Source organism: Mauremys mutica, chromosome 14 (genome assembly GCF_020497125.1).
Source record: "Mauremys mutica isolate MM-2020 ecotype Southern chromosome 14, ASM2049712v1, whole genome shotgun sequence".
NCBI classification, from domain to species: Eukaryota; Metazoa; Chordata; order Testudines; family Geoemydidae; genus Mauremys; species Mauremys mutica.
Window position 1 is genome coordinate 42,001,930 of NC_059085.1, and position 18,139 is coordinate 42,020,068.

At 57.8% G+C, this 18,139-nt stretch overlaps 1 protein-coding gene across 1 annotated transcript; it reads right to left on the reverse strand.

The window, feature by feature from the left end:
* Positions 1 to 9,281: 9,281 nt before the first annotated feature.
* On the reverse strand, positions 9,282 to 16,274 carry LOC123349544 (thyrotropin-releasing hormone receptor-like). Its single transcript, XM_044987709.1, has 3 exons — positions 15,898 to 16,274; positions 14,708 to 15,131; positions 9,282 to 10,176 (listed from the first exon to the last, which is right to left on the reverse strand). The coding sequence occupies exons 1-3, from the start codon at positions 16,272 to 16,274 to the stop codon at positions 9,745 to 9,747; spliced, it is 1,233 nt and encodes a 410-aa protein (XP_044843644.1). The 3' UTR covers positions 9,282 to 9,744.
* Between the last annotated feature and the right edge of the window lie 1,865 nt (positions 16,275 to 18,139).

The following is an 18,139-nucleotide window of genomic DNA, read 5'->3' on the forward strand; positions in this document are numbered from 1 at the left end:
GGAGAGATGAGCAGGGAGCACACAGCAGGGTCTCTGCTGGGGCGATGGGACCAGAATTCCCCCTGCCCCAAGAAATATCTGAGTTGACAGCACTGGTCAGTCTCCTCTAAGGTTAGGTACCTTGTTTCCAGAAGTGCCCCTGAAACCTGTAATGACATAGCCAATTACGGTGTGTTAATAAGGCCAGGTGTGCTCTGATCTGTTTCTGCTAATTAAAAAAACACGAGCTGGTATTTCTGTCTTTTCCTTGAGATTCCTTATGAAGCTGCTGCTCGCCGGTAGCGCAGCTCTGCTAATGGCCACGGCCGCTGCGCCAGCCTTTGATCCTGGCAGCCGAGCGAGGCAGGGGTGGAGTGGGCGCTCCGGCTCCCGGAGGACGGAGAGTGAGCGTAATTAGAACTCGCTACAAAGCAGAGAGAACCAGGGATGGGGGCCTCTTCCCGCTTCCACTTGATTATTTGGGGAATGGGGCTGGGGGCAGGGGGAAAGCAGCAGCGGGCAGGAGCTGGTGTAACTGGGGATGGCGTCACTTGTATAGGGCCTCTCCGCCAGCGCTGCCCATTACACTTGGCTTTGGTGACCCCTCGGTGGCTAGCCTGGATTTCTCTGCTGGCACCACACCATGCACCACAGTCACTCAGAATGTCATGGCAGCACTGGGGCCTGAGCTGGCAGCTGCCCCTTCACCCCCACACTGCAGTGATGGCAGCAGCAGCAGGCTCAGGGTCAGGGCTGGCAAATGTCCCTGTATGACTGTAGGTCCCTCCTCCTCCCTCTCCCCTCTTGCTAACTAAACAAAGGTGAAAGTTACAAGGCAGCAAATATCTGATCACTGGTTTGGAGGGGGAAATCCCGCTGCCACCCCCATGCAAAGGGCAGGACATTGAAGAGCCATTGGACAGGTTCCTGGATGCGCCGGCTGCTGCAGGGCTGGTATTTTACCCCTGCTGGAGAAGTCAGAGTTGGGCCTGAGTCAAACCCCCCAGAGCTTGGGCCCTGGAATCTGGCTCTGAATTTCATTGCGGGAGGCCGTCTCTGATCAATACTGAGGGCCAGGAACCATCTGAGCTGTGCGTGGTGTGTCTAAGTGAACTCCGGGGCCTTAGCTAATCCTTGTCTAGCCCCAAACCCGCTCCTGGTGGCTCTTCCCCTCCCCAGCAGCACGTGGCTCCTTGAGGACAGAACAAAACCCTTTCGGGGGTTTTCCAGCAGGCCTGACAAAACCTCGGGAGGCTGAATGGTCCCTTTGCACTACCCCCAGGGGGCCTGTGCATAGCTCTGGAGCCAAGAGACTTGTCTTGTGACAGACGTGTTCCTGATGCCTGTGAGCGGGTGTCTCTTCCTGCAGGTGGCCGAGGTGACCCAGCTGGGGTTGGGGTGAGCCAGGTGATGACTTGGGTTGGATTTGCCTCCCAAGGAGGTGCAGGGGATGGCGGGAGGCTCAGCTATTGCCTGCAGGAAGCTGCTGGCCACCAACGCAGAGGACTGACCTGTGAGTGGTTCCTCACCTGTTGGGCTGCCCCGGCCGTCCAGTGAGATCAGTGGACAGGTGGGAGGTACCTGGTGCGCAGAGTGCACTGGCGGGTGCACCCCACCTCGGGGGGGGGGGAGTGTCCTTTGAAGTGAACAGAGGCGGAAGTTGCGCCTCACACAACTGGGCCCTTGATGAGTCAGTGCTGGGGCCCCCAGGTAACTGCAGGAGACAACAGCGCCATTGGGGTACCCAAGCACCTACCCCAAAATCTGCCCCGCCCCGCGTCTGGCCGAGGGAGGCCGAGGGCCCCCTTCCCTCTGGCCATGCAGGGTCTGGAGTGGTTGTTGGAAAACCATATAAGGCTCCTCCCGGGACAGAGGGAGTTGTCCCTGTTCTTATCCCCAGCCAGCCTGAAGAGTGAGCTATGGACCTGGGCCAGGCCTGGCACCCCCAGAGCTCACTAACTCTCTCAGGTTACGTGGCACCATTTAACACACCCCTCCCTCCCTAGCCCTGTGCCCCCCACCTCCCCGCCATCCCCATCATATGCCTCTCCCAGAAGTAGCTGGTACCTGCTCTGCCTGGCGGCTCAGACTCCCCAGGTCTCTCCCCCTCCACCTGTCTCCCTTCCATTACTCTTCCTTTCACGTTCCTTTCCCTTGCCTTGACTGGCATCTGACAGGTCTGGGCTGAGAGACTGGCCAGGAATCTCTGGAGCTTTGCGGCTCGCTGAAGCTCAGGACGAAGACGCCGGCTCCCTGGCTGCAGCCTGTCAGGTGCGGAAGCTACAGGTTGTCTCAACCACACACACGGAGAAGAGAGGCGAGGCGGAAAACGTGAGATGAGGAGATGGTGGGCAGGGCCCCTCCCTGGGTAGAAGCATCAAGCAGGGGCCCCTGCACCCCTGGCTGCACCTGCCTCCTGAACATCCTGTTTGCTGCCCTCTGAGACAGTCTATTTAATATATTCAGCAGCCCCCCAGCCCACTGGGCTCAAAGGCTTCTGCCATCTGCTTACGTCTGTTCCAGGGTAGGAAGGCTTGCCCAATGGTTAGAGCCCTCGCCTGGAACCCGAGAGACCTGTGTTCAAGTCTCTGCTCTCCCACCGATTCCTCGGGTGAGTCGCCCTGTGCCTCAGTTTCCCATCTATGCACTCAGCATAATAGCCCTGCCCTGCCTCCCAGCAGGGTGGTGAGGAGAAACGGTCACCCCTGGAGTACCAGGCCTGTGGGAAGGGATGAGCTCACTCAGCTGTGGCTGGCTGGCAAGGAGAGGAGACCATCTGCTCTGCTGAGGGGAGAGGAGCCTGGAGCCTCCCTAGCAGGAGGCAGGCCTGAGGCCCGGCTAGTGGGCTTTGTCAGGGACTTGCTGGGGGTGGTGGAGTGAAGCTGGGGCACCGGGTGCTTAGCTGAGGGGAAGGGGGGTGGGTCTGAGAGCCCAGAGGGCGAGTGGATTGACAGCCTCAGGGCGGCTGAGAACTAAGCCCCGGAGGGATAAAGGCTCCTTTATTCTGCGTTTGGGGATTGCGGCTTTGGACTCCGCCACCCTAGAAGTGGGGAGGGGGGTTTCAACGTTCATAGTGACCTGGCTGGAGGGCTGAGCCACAGGCTAACAGAGTGGGCAAGAAACAGTGGGGAGGAAACTGAGGCAGAGCAGCTGCGGCACCAGGCCCTGCCCTGAGGAGCCGCATCCCCTTGAGGGGTGGGGCTCAGCGGCTGCTCACCCTGCCAACCAGGGAAGGTCTGTGAGGCAGAGCCCTGGGAAGCGAGTGAAGAGACGCGCACCCCAAGGTCGGCCTTTGGCCAGTTGCCGCTTTCTCTCCCTCCAGCGCTGGCTGGGTTTGACCAGACGCCTTGAGGGGCAGATGAGTAAGCGGGTAGGGGGCCCTATTCCTGGTTTCGCTGGTGTCTGCTATAGCCCAGCTCAGCACACTCCACCCCCTGCCCTGCCCTGCCCTGCCCGGCGTTGTCCCTGGAAAGAGAACTGCCCTGGGTCAGCTCGGGGGCGATAGGAAGAGCAGGGCCCATGCGCCAGGCCTCTGGGAGCTGTAGCGTGGCCGCCTGTGACAAGCAGGGTTTAATAAACCCGACACGTTGCTCGACTAACAAAGCGGGGAAGGTAGAGTCATAAACCGAACCACCCTGGCAACCACAATTGCTTTGCAGTTCCCCGGTAGCTAATTAGGGACCTAATGAGGGGGAGAGTGGAGGAACCTGCCAGCAGCCCCCCCACAGAAGCTGGGGGAGGCATGGCCATGGTGCTGAGTGGCCCAGACTGAACTCTGGCGCGTTCCGCGACCACCTGTGACTGGATGCTGCTTTCGCTGCTCCCCTCCACTGGCCCTGGCTGCTAGGGCAGAGCCTGCAGCTTCCCTCCACCCTGCTGCTTCGGCCCTTTGCACAAGCTGTTCCAAGATTAGTTATTTCCTCCCCAAACCCCCCAGAGGGAAGGGCTCTGGCTCTCCCTTCCCTGAGCCCGATTCTCCTCTTGTACCGGTGGGAGTTGGCGTAACTCCACTGCAGTCAGTGGTGTTACAGTGGCAAAGGCAAGGGGAGGGAGGAGAATCAGCTCCTCGTTCTCCTCTGGCGACTGGCAGGTGCTGATCTCCAGGGTTCCAGCCTCGCCCTTCACTGGGCCTTACACGTGACTGGCTGTGCTGGGTCAGCCCAATGGTTCCCCAGCCCAGTATTGTGTCTCAGACAGTGCCCAGTGTCGGCCGCTTAGGGAATGAACAGAACGGGGCAATTTATCGAGTGATCCATCCCTTGTTGTCCACTCCCAGCTTCTGGTTTAGGGACATCCAGAGCATGGGGTTGCGTCCCTGATCATCTTGGCTAATAGCCATTGATGGACCTAAGTTCCTAGAGGATATCTAATTCTTTCTTGAACCCAGTTATATGTTTGGCCTTCACAACATCCCCTGGCAAGGAGTTCCACAGGTTCACTGTGCGTTGTGTGAAGAGGTACTGCCTTTTGTCTGTTTTAAATCAGCTGCCTGTTAATTTCATTGGGTGACCCCTGTTTTTTGTGTTATGAGAAATAGTAAATAACACTTCCTATTCACTTTCTCCACACCAGTCATGATTATATAGATCTCTGTCATATCCCCCCTTAGTCGTCTCTTTTGTGAGCTAACGGTCCCAGCCTTTTTCATCTCTTCTCCTATGGAAGCTATTCCAGACCCCGCATCGCTTTTGTTACCCTTCTCTGTACTTTTTTCCACTCTAATATCTGTTTTGAGATAGGGCGACTAGAACGGAACGCAGCATTCCAGGTGTGGGTGGACCAAGGATCTATAGTGTCATTCTGATACTTCCTGTGTTCTCTCGCCCTGGACGGGGGGCTGCTGTGCTGCCTCATGGGTACTCAGAGGTGCTAACACATCTCAGCTTGCCAAGCGCTGCAGGGAAACTAGCTAGTAAAACATGGGCTGAAGTGGGAGCACCCAGGGTGTTTCCAAATTGCCTTTAGTGAATGATACACATGCACTCTGGCTGTCTTTCTCTCTCTCTCGCTCTCTGCTGGGTGCTGGCATCTTACAGGAGGCTGAGAAAGGGAAATCCTGGCTTGTGGTGGGGAACAGATCCTCCTTGGGAATGGGGGTGGCTCAGAGAGGGAGATTTTCACGTGCCCTGTGCTGGGGCTGTGGTGACTGACAGTCCCTGCTAGACAACGGGTCCTTGGCATATGGGAAACGAGTAACTCTGAGTCCAGGTCTTAGCTGAGTGACAGATGCCCTCCGCTGGCAAGAAACACAACCCCTCTTCACCCCCTCCTTGGCTTCCTGTCCAAGGGCATGCAGGCTGAGTTGCCCTCTTCCCAATCCAGGTAGCTGCTGTGGGCAGGGCCTGCCATGCCCCTTGGGGCCGGCACGTGGAGGATCTGGCTCAGATACTTTGCTCCCCCAGGCAGTCGCATGGAGCAAGAGGAGCCGTCAGCCCCTGCAGGGCTCTGGCACTGTCTAGCTCCAACACGCTCTGACGAGCAACTTGTTGCGTTCATAACTAGGGCAGGTGTCCTAAGGGCAGCGAGCGAGCAGGGGAAGAGAGGAGGTCGCCGAGTCTATTACTGAAAAAGATAGTGCGAGAGGACAGAGCGACTCAGCTCGCGGCTTGTGTTCACGCGCCTCACACTTCACTCCTCTGAAGCCTGGTGATAACGTACACGCGCACTGCTGGTGTGTGACGCACGCTGCAGGAGATCCTGGGCCAGCAGCCGGGGGAGGAGCGCAGGTTCTGGGCTGGCTGGGGAGTTAGAGGGAAGTGGCAGGTTTCTGCACAGGCCCCAGATGCTTTGAATAGGCCTCTACCCTGGGGCGGGGGAAAGGAGGCTGAATTTTCAGCTCTCCCCCAGGCAATGTGACTGGGGGCTTGGAATTCACATTTCCTTATATATACTGCAGTGACCTGGCAATTGCCTGCCACTCCCTCGGTTGGATGATATCAGTGCTCAGCTGTGTGCTAGACCCTGTACTGCTAACAACAGATGGAGATTCTCCTTCAGCCACTGCTGGGGTCCTTAAAAAAGAAGAGCTGGAACATAGGGCTGTCAGAGGGAGCAGAAGCCACTGAGAGGATGATAGGGGGAGCTGGTGAAGGCCCAGGAGAGCAGGCAGTGATTTGCACCAGAGCCCATCCCATCCCCGCCTCCCCCCTACCTGTGCTCAGCTCCTGCTCCCAGCGGAGGGTGCCAATGTTTGGGGAGCCCTGCTACCCAGCTCCCCACCCCACCTCCAGCAACGGCTCTGCCCCAGGTTCCCAATGGCCCCCCGTCCACTCCCGCTTGCAGCATCATCCCTGGCTCCCACCGCTAGCACCAGCAGCTACCACCTTGGAGGACGTGGAGCGGAAAAGGGACTGGTAGAAGCCCTGAAACACTGTTCCAGCTCCTAAAAGAAGCACTGGAAGGTGTAGGGGAGCGTTCTGGCATGACACGAGCACGCCTGTTACTAGGTGGAAGGGGGCTGCGCCCTGGCAGATTTCTCTCTTTGCGGCCGTTGGGAAGTTCTGAGCAGCCCTGGGAGGAGGATAGTGCCAGAGCCGTGAAATCCAAAGTAGTTGTAGGTTTGTCACCAGCCAGCTGACACCGCTGCATGGTTGACTGCAGGGATCTGCTTTGTGATGGGAAATGGGGCCGCTTTTGTGGGGGGGGGGAGAGGGCGTCTGACAGTGCAGAGGTGAATCTGAAAACACAGCCCTTTGAGTAGCGAGACAAATTCAGCTGCACGAGGGACTGGGAGTTCCTGCTGTTAGGTGTCGGAGCTCCCTGGCCTCTGCTGCTGGGGGTTGGACTTTGAAAGCAGTGGCACCCCTGTCATGCGACAGGGAAAGTGAGGCATGAGGGAAACCGAGTCAAAGCCAGGGCTAGAATTCCTAAGGAACTGCCGGAGTGGCTCTGCCCTCTGGTCTGTCTAGTCCAGGATCCTGACTCTGATGGTGGCCTGTACCTGATGCTTCAATTCAGTGGGAGGGGCAAGATCCCCTGTACTGGGTATTATGGGATAACCTGCCTGCCTCCCAAGAGCTAGTGGCTGGTTTAAGCCCTGAAGCAGGAGGGTTAGCTCCTTTCCCAAGCACTCGGTTTGTGCTAAATCTGTATTATTGCCCCTCTGGCTGTTCTTGCTGGCCAGTCCTTTTTTTAAATCCCACTAACCTCTTGGCTTCCAGGAAACCTTGTGGCAACGGGTTCCACAGACTAATCAGGCCTTGTGTGCAAAAGTATTTCCTTCCTAGCCTCCTTAAACGTGCTACCCTTCTCTGTCATTGAACGTCCCCCAGCTCGCGGGTTCTGGAGCCAGAAGCTCTTCCTGGCTCCAGAGAGCGGGCTCAGGCCACTAAAACTCACCTCTTCCCTTCAGTCCTTTTAGCCTCTCTAGCTAAGCAGGGTCAACGAGCATCCCTCATCCATTTCCAGTGTGGGTACAGAAGGCTAGGACTGGCCCAGATCAAAGCCTGGGCGCCTCACTCCCATGCAGTTTGCAGGGGCGGAGGGAGGTGTTGGAGTCTCAAAGCAGCTCAAATACTGCAGATGTTTTGTACATCTCTGTAATGGGCCCAACCAGAACCCCTGATCTAAACCGCCCTGTGCTGGGGGCTGCATCGCTCCGTGTTCTAGGCCGTGAACAGATACATAACGAGAATTTCTGAATGAACGATTTATTCTCTGAGAATGTTACAAGTAATTTACAACAAGAGGCCAATTCCTTCTGCTTCTGTGCTTGCTCTGCCCAGGTTCCTTAGCCTCCCGGAGCCACAGCTGGGGCTGAAATCCAAGATTTAGCAACCAACCTACCAGCATTTCACCCCATCCAGCTAGTGCAGCCATGGTGTTATTTATTCAGGACACCTCCCCTGCCAGAACCCAGCTCAGGGCTACACCCCACATCAGAGGGAAAAGCAGCCAGCTGTGCAGCCCAGCACAGCCCCCACATGGAGCAATTCTCTGCGGTTCAGGGAGAAGGGAGGAAGTCCCAAAGCAGGCAGTTGTAGGCTGAGTAAACTGGGATTTGCAACTAGCCAGCGGAGACCAGGCCTCGGGTTATACTCACCCCTACAAATGGCTTCTCAGGGCGCTGAGCAAGCTGCTGAAAAACAGAAATACAAATACCCAGAAACACAAAGGCTTGAAATACAAAGGGCCACAGGGTTTTAGGTTCTGCAAATCCAGGCGTGAATTAAAACAACAGCTACCTGGGTTTATGCTGAGCTATCCAGACTCACGTGGATACAAACCACAGCCCCTGTGTGGGGCAGTCCGGGACTCTGTATTCATGCTGCAGGGGCTCTGGCCGTTGGAGGGCACGGCACATCCTGCTCGTAGGCCCGTGCTTTGGTCAGAAATAAACCTGGAGCGAGGCCAGGACCGGAGGATCTAGGAATTCTGCAGGGGTTTGAGATGGGGGCTGGTTCCCGATTTTGCCCCCTGTTTATAATGGGCTGAACCAGAACTTTGGATCCAAATACTCCCGATCTTTACATCCAGATCCAAAATTCCTGGCTGCAGCCCATGTCTAGTAAAACCAGATCAATAATGCAGGCAGGCAGTATGTATGTGGGGGTAAAGTCTATCTAGTCTCGCTCCCCTTTCTTCCTCACTCACGGGCCCAGGACAACTGAAACTCCGGTCCCAGCATTAGCTGCCCTCGTCTCACCCCAGTTCTCACCTTCAGATGGCCCTTTGCTAAAGAGCCGTTCCGAGGAGGGAGGGTGCAGCTCTGCAAGCAGCCCTTAGCTCCCCGGGACTCTCGGTGACCCCAGCTAAGGACAAACAGGCCACCAAGCCAATGCTGCCCGAGCTGGCAACCTTTGATCCTTAGCTCTCTTAGACCTTAGATCTGTGGGGCAGGAGTTTCTCATTCTGGAGGCTTTGCCATCATTTAGGAGCCAATGGAGATGATTCTCTAATGCAGTCATTGAGCTGGACAAGGCCAGCATTCGAAGGGTTAAATATCAAGAGCCCCTCTCTCTTTTCTGTGCAATGCTCAGTGATCTCCTACGAGCCCCCCGTGGAACCTGCAGCTGCAATGCAGGGGCGCTGATATTGGCTGCGACACATTAGCTGGTGAGCAGAGCCCTGGCTGGTAGGACACTGGGCTGTTGGCTCCTTGCGATGTTATCCATAGCCAGTCTCTTTTTGAATCTTAAGTTCTTCACTTCCATGACTTCATGTGGCGGTGAGTTCCACAGTCATTGTGAGAAAAGGGATTTCCTTTTATCCGTTTTGAATTTCCCACCTTTTAGTTTCATTGAGTGTCGCCTCGTTTCTGTGTTATGAGACAGGGAGAACAGAAATTCCCCATCTACCTCCTCTGGAACACTGCTGCTGGATTGTTAACTGCCTGCTGTTTGCGGATTTGTATGGATTTTTTTCCCCCATCCAGTATCAGGACTTCCTCCAAGGCTGGACACAGGAACCCAAGCGCCACTGATGAGCTCAGAGAAGCAGTAGAACTCCAATTTTTATAGCTCTTCTGACAGTGCCACAGCCTTCAAAGAGGTGCTAGCGAACCCTCGGGAAAACAAGCGCGTCTCTTTCGGGATCTGTGATCCCTGCCTGGGACTGGATCTAGGCACAAAGTGGGTCTGGTTTGATCACCTCCGTGCTGGCCCTCTCGGTCTCTGTGCGCCCTGGAGTTTCCCTCACCCACATGTGCTCTGTGAGTGCCAGCGCTGGACATCGATGCAGATCGGATCTGGATTTTGAGCCCAGCCTCCCCCGTGCACGGGGCACATCTATATATGGAGACAGGGGAGCCATGGAGATGGAGGGGGTCTACACCACACTGCAGTACAGCTCGTCCCCGTTGTCGCCCTTGCTCCATGGTGGTGGCTGCTGCTGCTTGGGAAGAGCCGTGTTGCTCACCGCTGGGGGCTGTTTGCCTTCCTTGTGGTCCAGGGGCTGGGGGGTGGGCGGCAGGGGCTCCCTCGCCAGGCTGTAGCTGGCCGTGGCCATGTACAGGCTGTGGGGCGTCGGCTCCCCCCCACACTTGCACAGCTGCTTGAAGGCGGCCCGGAACTTCTGGGACATGAGGTTGTAGATGACGGGGTTGATGGCGCTGTTGGCGTAGACGCAGAGCCGGCAGAAGAGGATGAACCACGGGTTCAGGAAGGGGTTGTCCATGAAGGAGTTCACCAGCACCAGCGTCCGGTAGGGCATCCAGAGCAGGGCGAAAAGGATCACCACCACCGCCAGCATCTTGGTGACCTGCAGAGGGGACATGGTGGGGAGGCCTAGCTGAGTCACTGGTGCCCTAGAGTGTCGCCATGGGGACAATTCACCTCCCATGGAAACCAACTCCCAGACCCCAATCTCACCACTCACCGCAATTGAAGCACTGTCTGGGCAGGTCCCCATAGTCACAATCACCAGGGTCAGGCCTGGAGCCACGTCACACCCGCTCCCACCTGGCCCGTGGCTCAAAGCTGGGAGGGCAGGGAAGGCCAGGGGTGGGATTCAACATCCTCCCCTGGCTTCGTGTTGCCTGGGGATCTGCCGGAGCAGGGCCACGGGCTTTGCACTGACTGCTCGGCACCTGGCTTGCTGTCTGCAGCCGGCGCTCCTGCTTTCACAGAGCTGCGAGGTGGGAACCCAGCCAGGCATCCCCGGGCATCCCTGAATGGCCCCGTGCCAAAGCACAGGGGCCCTGCCTGAATCCGGCAGGCCGAGCAAGCTGCCTCCTCTGGTCTCCCACAGGTTCGCAGCAGGGAGGAATTATGCAGGGCCGGAAACTGACAGCCCCCCTGAGCATCCCTGGGAGCTCTCTGGAGGCAGCCCCCAGACAGTGACCAGAGGGCCGGGCTATAATCAGGGCTTGGCTAGGTGGGCGGGGGGTGTCTCACCTACAGTGGAGAAGCAGACCTGCCAGCTGCACCAGCACCACTGCTAGGACGGAGCAGCACTGCCTCCGGGACCGACCGGACTGGACAGGAGCACTGGGGCGGAGGGTGGATTGGCTGAAGTGTCTCTTGACGCTTTGAGCTACTGAAATCAGCCCGACACAGGGAGGGCCAAGCGAAGGCTGGTTTCCTGTGGCTCGCTCCCAGACAGCCGCAGGTTCTGCTCCCAGGGTCGCTCTGCAGGCGTTAGAGCAGGGGAGGGCAAACTACGGCCCGCGGGATTGCCAGCCCCATGGAGCAGCCGGGCTACGGCAGGCTCCCTGCCTGCCCTGCCCTGGCCCCCACGCCGCTCCCTGAAGCAGCCAGCACCACATCCCTGAGGCTCCTGGGTGGGGGGGCAGAGAGCTCCACATGCTGCCCTTGCCTGCAGGCACCGCCCCCTGCAGCTCCCATTGGCCGGGAACGGGAACCCCGGCCAATGGGAGCTTCGGGAGGTGGTACCCACAGGTGAGGGCAGTGCGAGGTGTAGCCGCCTGCCCTGCCCCGCCCCACCCCCAGGAGTCACTGCCGGACATGCTGGCCACTTCCCGGGGGGGCGGCGCAGGGACATGGCAGGTAGGGAGCCTGCCTTAGCCCCGCTGCGCACCACTGCCACCCCGGAGCTGCTTGAGGTAAGTGGCACCGGGCCAGAGCCAACACCCCAAACCCCTCCTGCACCCTGCCTTGAGCCCCCTGCCTGCCACACCCTTCCTGCACCCCAGTCCCCTGCCCTGAGACCCCTCCTGCACCCCAATCCCCTGCCCTGAGACCCCTCCTGCACCCCAATCCCCTGCCCTGAGACCCCTCCTGCACACTTCACCCCCGCACTGCATCCCGCATCCCAACCCCCTGCTCCAGCCCTACATTCATAGCCCTGCATACAATTTCCCCACCCAGATGTGGCCCTTGGGCCAAATAGTTTGCCCACCCCTGCATTAGGGGCTGGACGGAGCAGAGTTGTGGTCTGGGGGTCAGTGATCCCCTGAAAATCCATCTTTCCCTGAGCATGCGCTGGGCAAAACCCAGCTGAGAGCCTGGCAGCCCCCGCGCTGACTGCCCGGCGCAGCCAGGACCAGGCCAAACCAGCGAGTGCCGGTAGCACACGGGAGCCAACGCCAGTCTCAGGGCCCCTGCTTCTCACAGCCCCTTGTTTCCTCGGCTTCTCTTCTCCGCTTTGAGCGCCTGGGAAACGGAGTGTTCGGGGAGGTGAAAGGTTAATAGCCAGGGCTGGTGTGTGGGCAGGATCTGGTCCAGGGTCCTCACCCTCACCCCTGCTTTGCCAGACTGAGCCACATTCCTGAGCTGCAGCACGCTTTATTGTTCCAGTGCCTGAAACCCACCCTACCCTACATTCCCACCACCCCTAAACGCCTGCCTGTGCCACTCAGTCCTGACCCACAGCCCCCTGCTAGCCCAGCCCTGGGCTCCCCCCGCCCCCAGCTTTGCCAATGCCCCTCAGTCCTGACCCACAGCCCCCTGCTAGCCCAGCCCTGGGCTCCCCCCGCCCCCAGCTTTGCCAATGCCCCTCAGTCCTGACCCACAGCCCCCTGCTACCCCAGCCCTGGGCTCCCCCACCCCCACAGCTTTGCCAGTGCCCCTCAGTCCTGACCCACACCCCCCTGTTAGCCCAGCCCTGGGCTCCTCCATCTCTCCCACACGTTTTGCTAGTGCACTTGTGTCCTGATTTGTAAAAATCCTCCAATCATCCGCTTCCCTAGAACAAGTCTATGAGGTGCTGGTTTATTTCAGCCCTTTTTTGCAACATCCCCCATGGCCCTAATGTTATTCATGGGCTCCAGAAAGACAATCCCGTCTCTGAGCGAATGAGTGAATCCCTGTGGCACAGCAGCCTGGATTCGCTCACTATTCATTGCGTCGGGCTCGAATAATTTCCTGTCGGCCGCAGTTAGGTTATCAGAGACGCGCGTCTCCCATTAGCAGTTTTGATGGCTTATTTATACTGAGTGGAGCCACAGGAGGGAGCGAGAGCAGAGCAGAGCCCACGTGTGGGGTTCAAAACAGAACTGGATAAGTTCATGGAGGATAGAGCCATCAATGGTTATTAGCCAGGATGGACAGGGACACCCCGCCATAGTCTGCATCTCCCCAGCCTCTGGCTGTCAGAAGCTGGGACTGGATGACAGAGGATGGATCACACGATTGCTGCCCTGTTCTGATCATTCCCTCTGAAGCACCTGGCATTGGCCACTGTTGGAAGATAGGACACTGGGCTAGATGGACCATTGCTCTGAGCCAGTCTGGCCATTCCTATGGGGAACATCTGTGTCTTCTACTGCGGTGGTGACAGCCGCTCCCCTAGTCCTGCCCACCTGGGCTACAAATTGGGTAGCTGGGCATTATTAACAGGAGCAGAAACTCAAGCTGGCCCTTGCATGCTGACTGTCCCCTGCTCATCTCTCTCTCTCTCTCTCTCTCTCTCTCTCTCTCTCTCTCACACACACACACACACACACACACACACACACACACACACACACACACACACTCTCTCTCTCTCTCTCTCTCTCTCTCTCTCTCTCCTAAGTTTAAATGCAGAAAAGAAGCATTTGGCAGTTGCCTCGTTGGGCCCTTTGGCTGGGCTGCCTGGGAACTGGGCCATGCTGTCCCTGGAGGTGGTGGTGTTTGACCCAGGATGTCCTTGGAAGCTGTCCAAAGTCAGATTTACAGCCCCCTCCAGGCCACAGCAGCAGCACCAGGCCCAGAGGTAAGTTTCTTGCCAGTCTGCTGGCTCCAAGCAGAGTGCAGAGGTGTGTGTGTGTGTGTGTACCAGTGTAAATCAAGTCATGTCATTAACCACTAGAACAGACTGTGGGGCGAGCCCCTCCTAGGGGGCAGAGGCATATTCGGGGGGGCCCAGGCCAGCCCCCATGGGTGAGAAGGGAGGGAGTGCCACCCAGCTCTGCTCCTAGCCCCAACCCCAGCTGCTGGCCCTACTGCCAGCCCATGTCTGGGGCTCTGCTCCCAGCCCCAGCTCTGGCCCCAGCCTCCTTACCTCTGAGTAGGACGTAAAAAGTTTGAGGCCCACTGCACTAGGACCCATCTGTTCCTCAGAGCAGGGGATGCCACGGTTCCACTCCAGCCTCCTTTATCCCAGCACTTGCCATCTTCCCCTTTGGTCCCCCGACACTCCGACACTTGGCCACCTGTCTGTAATGTCCCCCTGGCTTAATACCCACGCCTGTCTGCCTCCCGGTCCCTGGGCATGGCCGGTGGGGAAGGCTGAGCCATGGTGGCCTTAGGAGGATGCTGTCAGACAAAGTTACCTGCCCCCACCCCCTGTCCAGCCCCTCTGAGCCCATCACTGTCACCAGTATAAAGTGAGATGTGCACCCCGCCCATCCCCAAGGCTCAGCATGCGGTGTGGGGCGTGCACATTGCCAGGGGAGTTAGACATTCCCCCCATGCAGGGCCCAGTATAAGGCTAATGCCTGTGGCTTAAGTAGGGCAGAGTCTGGCACCGGACTGGGAGGCCTTGTGCTGGGCTCCTCCAGAGGGCTGCTCTTCCCCCTGAGAGTCCAGCCAGACCGGTTCCCCCCCTCCACCCCCCACATGGCTGCTGTGCTCAACTAGACCCTCGGGGTGGCTGGGCGTGTCCGTCAGCATGGAGGGCGCCGCCCAGCCATCTCAGCCTGGCAGCACCGGGCAGCATCTTCCTTCTTTAAATAAAGACGCTCAGGTCACCTTTCCAGGGGGCCCCACCCCACGGTTTGCTAGCGCAGCGATTTTGCATGCACACCGTCCGGTTTCCCCCAGGCAGCATTTACCAGGTGGGTCAGGAGGCCCTGCTGTGAACCTGGCTACGCACGCCGGGCACAGAGCCCCCGGGGAGATCTCCATACCTGCTTCCGGGAGGACAGAGCCCCTCTGGTCCTGGAGCGGCTGCTGGGCTTGCTCCCCCGTGTGCCCACGCCGTTCTGCTCCTTCCCGCTCCTCTCTCTCCAGGGCTCAGCGGTGGCGTCGGCTGGCTCAGGGATGGGGCTGGCGAAGAGGATTCTCCCGATCAGCCCGTAGAGCACGGTGGCCACAAACAAGGGGGTGACAAAGAAGAGAGCAAAGTCGAGCAGGTAGATGGGCAGGTAGAGGGTGCGGGACACCTTGTAGCCACACTCCAGGTGCTGGCTCTTGTTGACATTGATGTCGACCAGGAAGAACCAGAGCGTGCAGTAGATGGAGGTGCAGCTCCAAACGACGGCAATGATGCGCTTGGCCCGGGATACCGTGCACATGGTGTGGGCGCGCATTGGGTGGCAAATGGCGATGTACCTGGGGACAGGAAGGATAGAGCCATGACACTGGCCAGGAACAAAGAGATAGGCAGGCAGGGTGGGCAGAAACGACTCATGTTATTATGCAGCTGTATCACCACCTCTGTTCAGATTTATCACAGAGATCCGCACACTAGGCGCCTCAGTGATATTATAATGAATCTTCCAGCCAGGAATAGATCAGTGTGATGAATCTGCTGAGGATTAAACTGCTGCTGCTATTCTGGATCCTGCTTGGGAGGCTACAGGGCAGCCATGCGGGGAAGGTCTGAAGTAGTTGAGAGGATGGTTGGAGACCTGAAGAGTCAGTGATGGAGGCAGCTGTTTCTGGTGGCAGCTCAGGGTGACTGAGCTGAGAATTCTGGAGCTGTATATGTGTAGCTGGGGCTTTCTCAGATTCAGAGTAAGAGGGCACCATTCAGTGGCTAGTGACTGATTCCCCTTTGACCCGGGCTGGGAACGGCTAGAGTTGCTACCACTCACTGGTGGGTGAGCAGCCTCTGAGAGGCCGTGGTGAGCTGGGTCTAGTTAACATTAGTGCTAATTGACTCCCTTCCAGGGTGTCTCACCAGAGAGGCCAAGAACTGAATAGCCACCAGAGACAGACCTACTGTCACATCCCTAGAGGGGGTCTGTCTGCATGAGGGCGAGGGGCAGGGAGTGGCTATGGGGAAGCTTGCCCTGCACTGTGGGCAGAGGGCTCTGGCCCCCAGGGCTGCCAATCCAGCACCAAGAGCAAAGGGGCAGGCCACGTCCTCTCCCACCTCTCCACGGTGAAGGCTGTGATGGAGCAGGAGGAGACGTTGATGCCCAGATACTGGAAGTAGGTTATCCCGAGGCAGCCGGCGTGCCCATAGATCCACGTCCCCGCCAGGCTGTCCGAGATGTTGGGCAAGCCAGCAGCCACCAGGACCATCAGGTCGGCCACTGCCAGGCTAACTAGGTAGCAGTTGGTGGGCGTCTTCATCTCCCGGGTGGTGAGGACCACCAGCACCACCATGATGTTGCCCACGATCCCCACCCCGCAGATCACCAGCACCAGGAAGACCGAGATGGCTTTGTATTCGATCACATCAAAGACGGCGTCGCCGCTGGCCAGGGAGATGTTTGTGGGGCTGTCGAACTTGCTGCTGTTCTCCATGGCTGCGGGCCCGTAGACGGCGGGAGCCAGTACCGCTGCCTTCCTATGTGCTTCCAGATGGCGCGGCTCTATAGAGAACTGGAAGGGGCAGGTCGGTGTCACCAGATACCAAGACACGGTCTTTGGCCTTCGGCCCCAGCTGGATGCTCGGAGGCTTCGTCAGACCAAACCGGCTCAACTTTGTTTGCTGCAGGAAAAGCACAAAGGAGCAAAGTGAAGGATTATCTGCCTCATCCCCTGCAAACCACTTCTCCAGTTCCCCGACTCCTCCAAGGACTCAGCCCAGCAAAGCCCAAAGAGTGATTGATTTCTCATTGGCTCTGCAAGCATTGACCCAGCCCCTGAGGAGGGCAACACACTGTCTGCTGCCTGTCGTTCTTTATCCAGCATAGCCCTGTCCCATGAAGTGGGATGAGATCTGAAGCACCAGGTGTGGGCAACCCAGCGAAAACTGGGGGGGGATGAGGGACTCTCGATCTGTATCTGGCGTTTGTGTCATAGTAGGAAGGGGACTGAAAGGGGGGGTGTAGTGGGGGAACAGTCCAGGAGAGGGCTGTAGCTGGGGCAAGAAGCCTGGGCTGATTGGGAGAAAGCAGGCCCAGTTGTGGCCAGGTCCCAATCAGGCCCAGCTGGCCCCTATAAGAGGCAGTGAGCCAGGAGCCTAGACAGTCTCCCTCTGTCTGTGGAGGGAGAAGGGCCTGGCTGCAGGGAGCTAGACAAGGTACCTCGAGTGGAGCAGGGCTGGGGGAAGGCAGAGGAGCTGGGGAGCTCCTGCCTGGAAAGCCCCAGGCTGCTGCCTAGCATTAGGCCAAGAGGTACTGGGGGTTGCAGGGGGCAACCCAGGGGTAGGCAAAGGCAGCAGGTCCAAACCCCTTGGCCGATGATGAGTGGCTGATACTGCAGCCTGCCTCAGGGAACGGGGGCTAGATGGAGCCTGGGCAGTAGCCAATATTGAGGCAGAGTGGGGATAGTGGGGTGGGGGTTCCCCTGGGAGCGGGAGACCCAGTTAACAGAGGCACCGGGGTCCAGGGAGGGACTTGGGGCCAGAGGACAGGTGGATCACTGGCCTGCAGAGGGCGCTCTGGATGTCTGAAAAAATCAATAGAGTTTGCTCATTGAAGTTTTGCACCAGCGTGGCTGCAGAGTATAACCGAGGGCTTTGCTGGCCCCCTGTTCCTGACTGTATTTTTGTGGAGTGTGGCTTTTTATTCCTTTTTTGTATTTTGCTAAATGTACCATGGACTAGGGTAGCTGAACCATTAACTTAAACTGGGCTCAGCACTCCTGTTCTAGGCCATGTGCTCCCAGTTGGGCCAATGAAGAGGGCGGGACAGCACCAGTGGGCTGTAAAAGGTCCGACAGGAGTCATACGGGACTGAAAGAGCAGGAGATGAGAGAGGTGCTTCCTGGGAGAAGGCTGAAGGCAAGGAGAGTGTCGAGGGGGTTGCTGGCTGTCACCCCAAATCAGACAGCCAGGCTGAACCGACGAGTGGGATTGCATCCTGGAAGGTAGGGCTGGGTTGGCTGTCCTGGCTGAAGTGATGGCAGAATACAGTGGGGTGGGGTGAGACCAAAGCTGGGTTTTAAGGACTATGTACACTGGGGTGATCGGGACTCTCTTGTGGGCCTCCTGTTATAACCTCTTTGCACTGATTTTGTTAATAAACTGTATTGATGGACTAGAGAGGCTAAGCTTCCATGGAGTTACTAGGGGCCCAAGAGGGAAACTGAGGCAGGGCAGCCATACAGGGGCACTCAGGAGAAGGCCATGTGTTTACATGCCAAATAAGTTGTTAGTTCAAAATATTTACTGCTAAAGAATTTGATACACTATTTTAAGAACATTTTGTTTGTATCTACTGCCT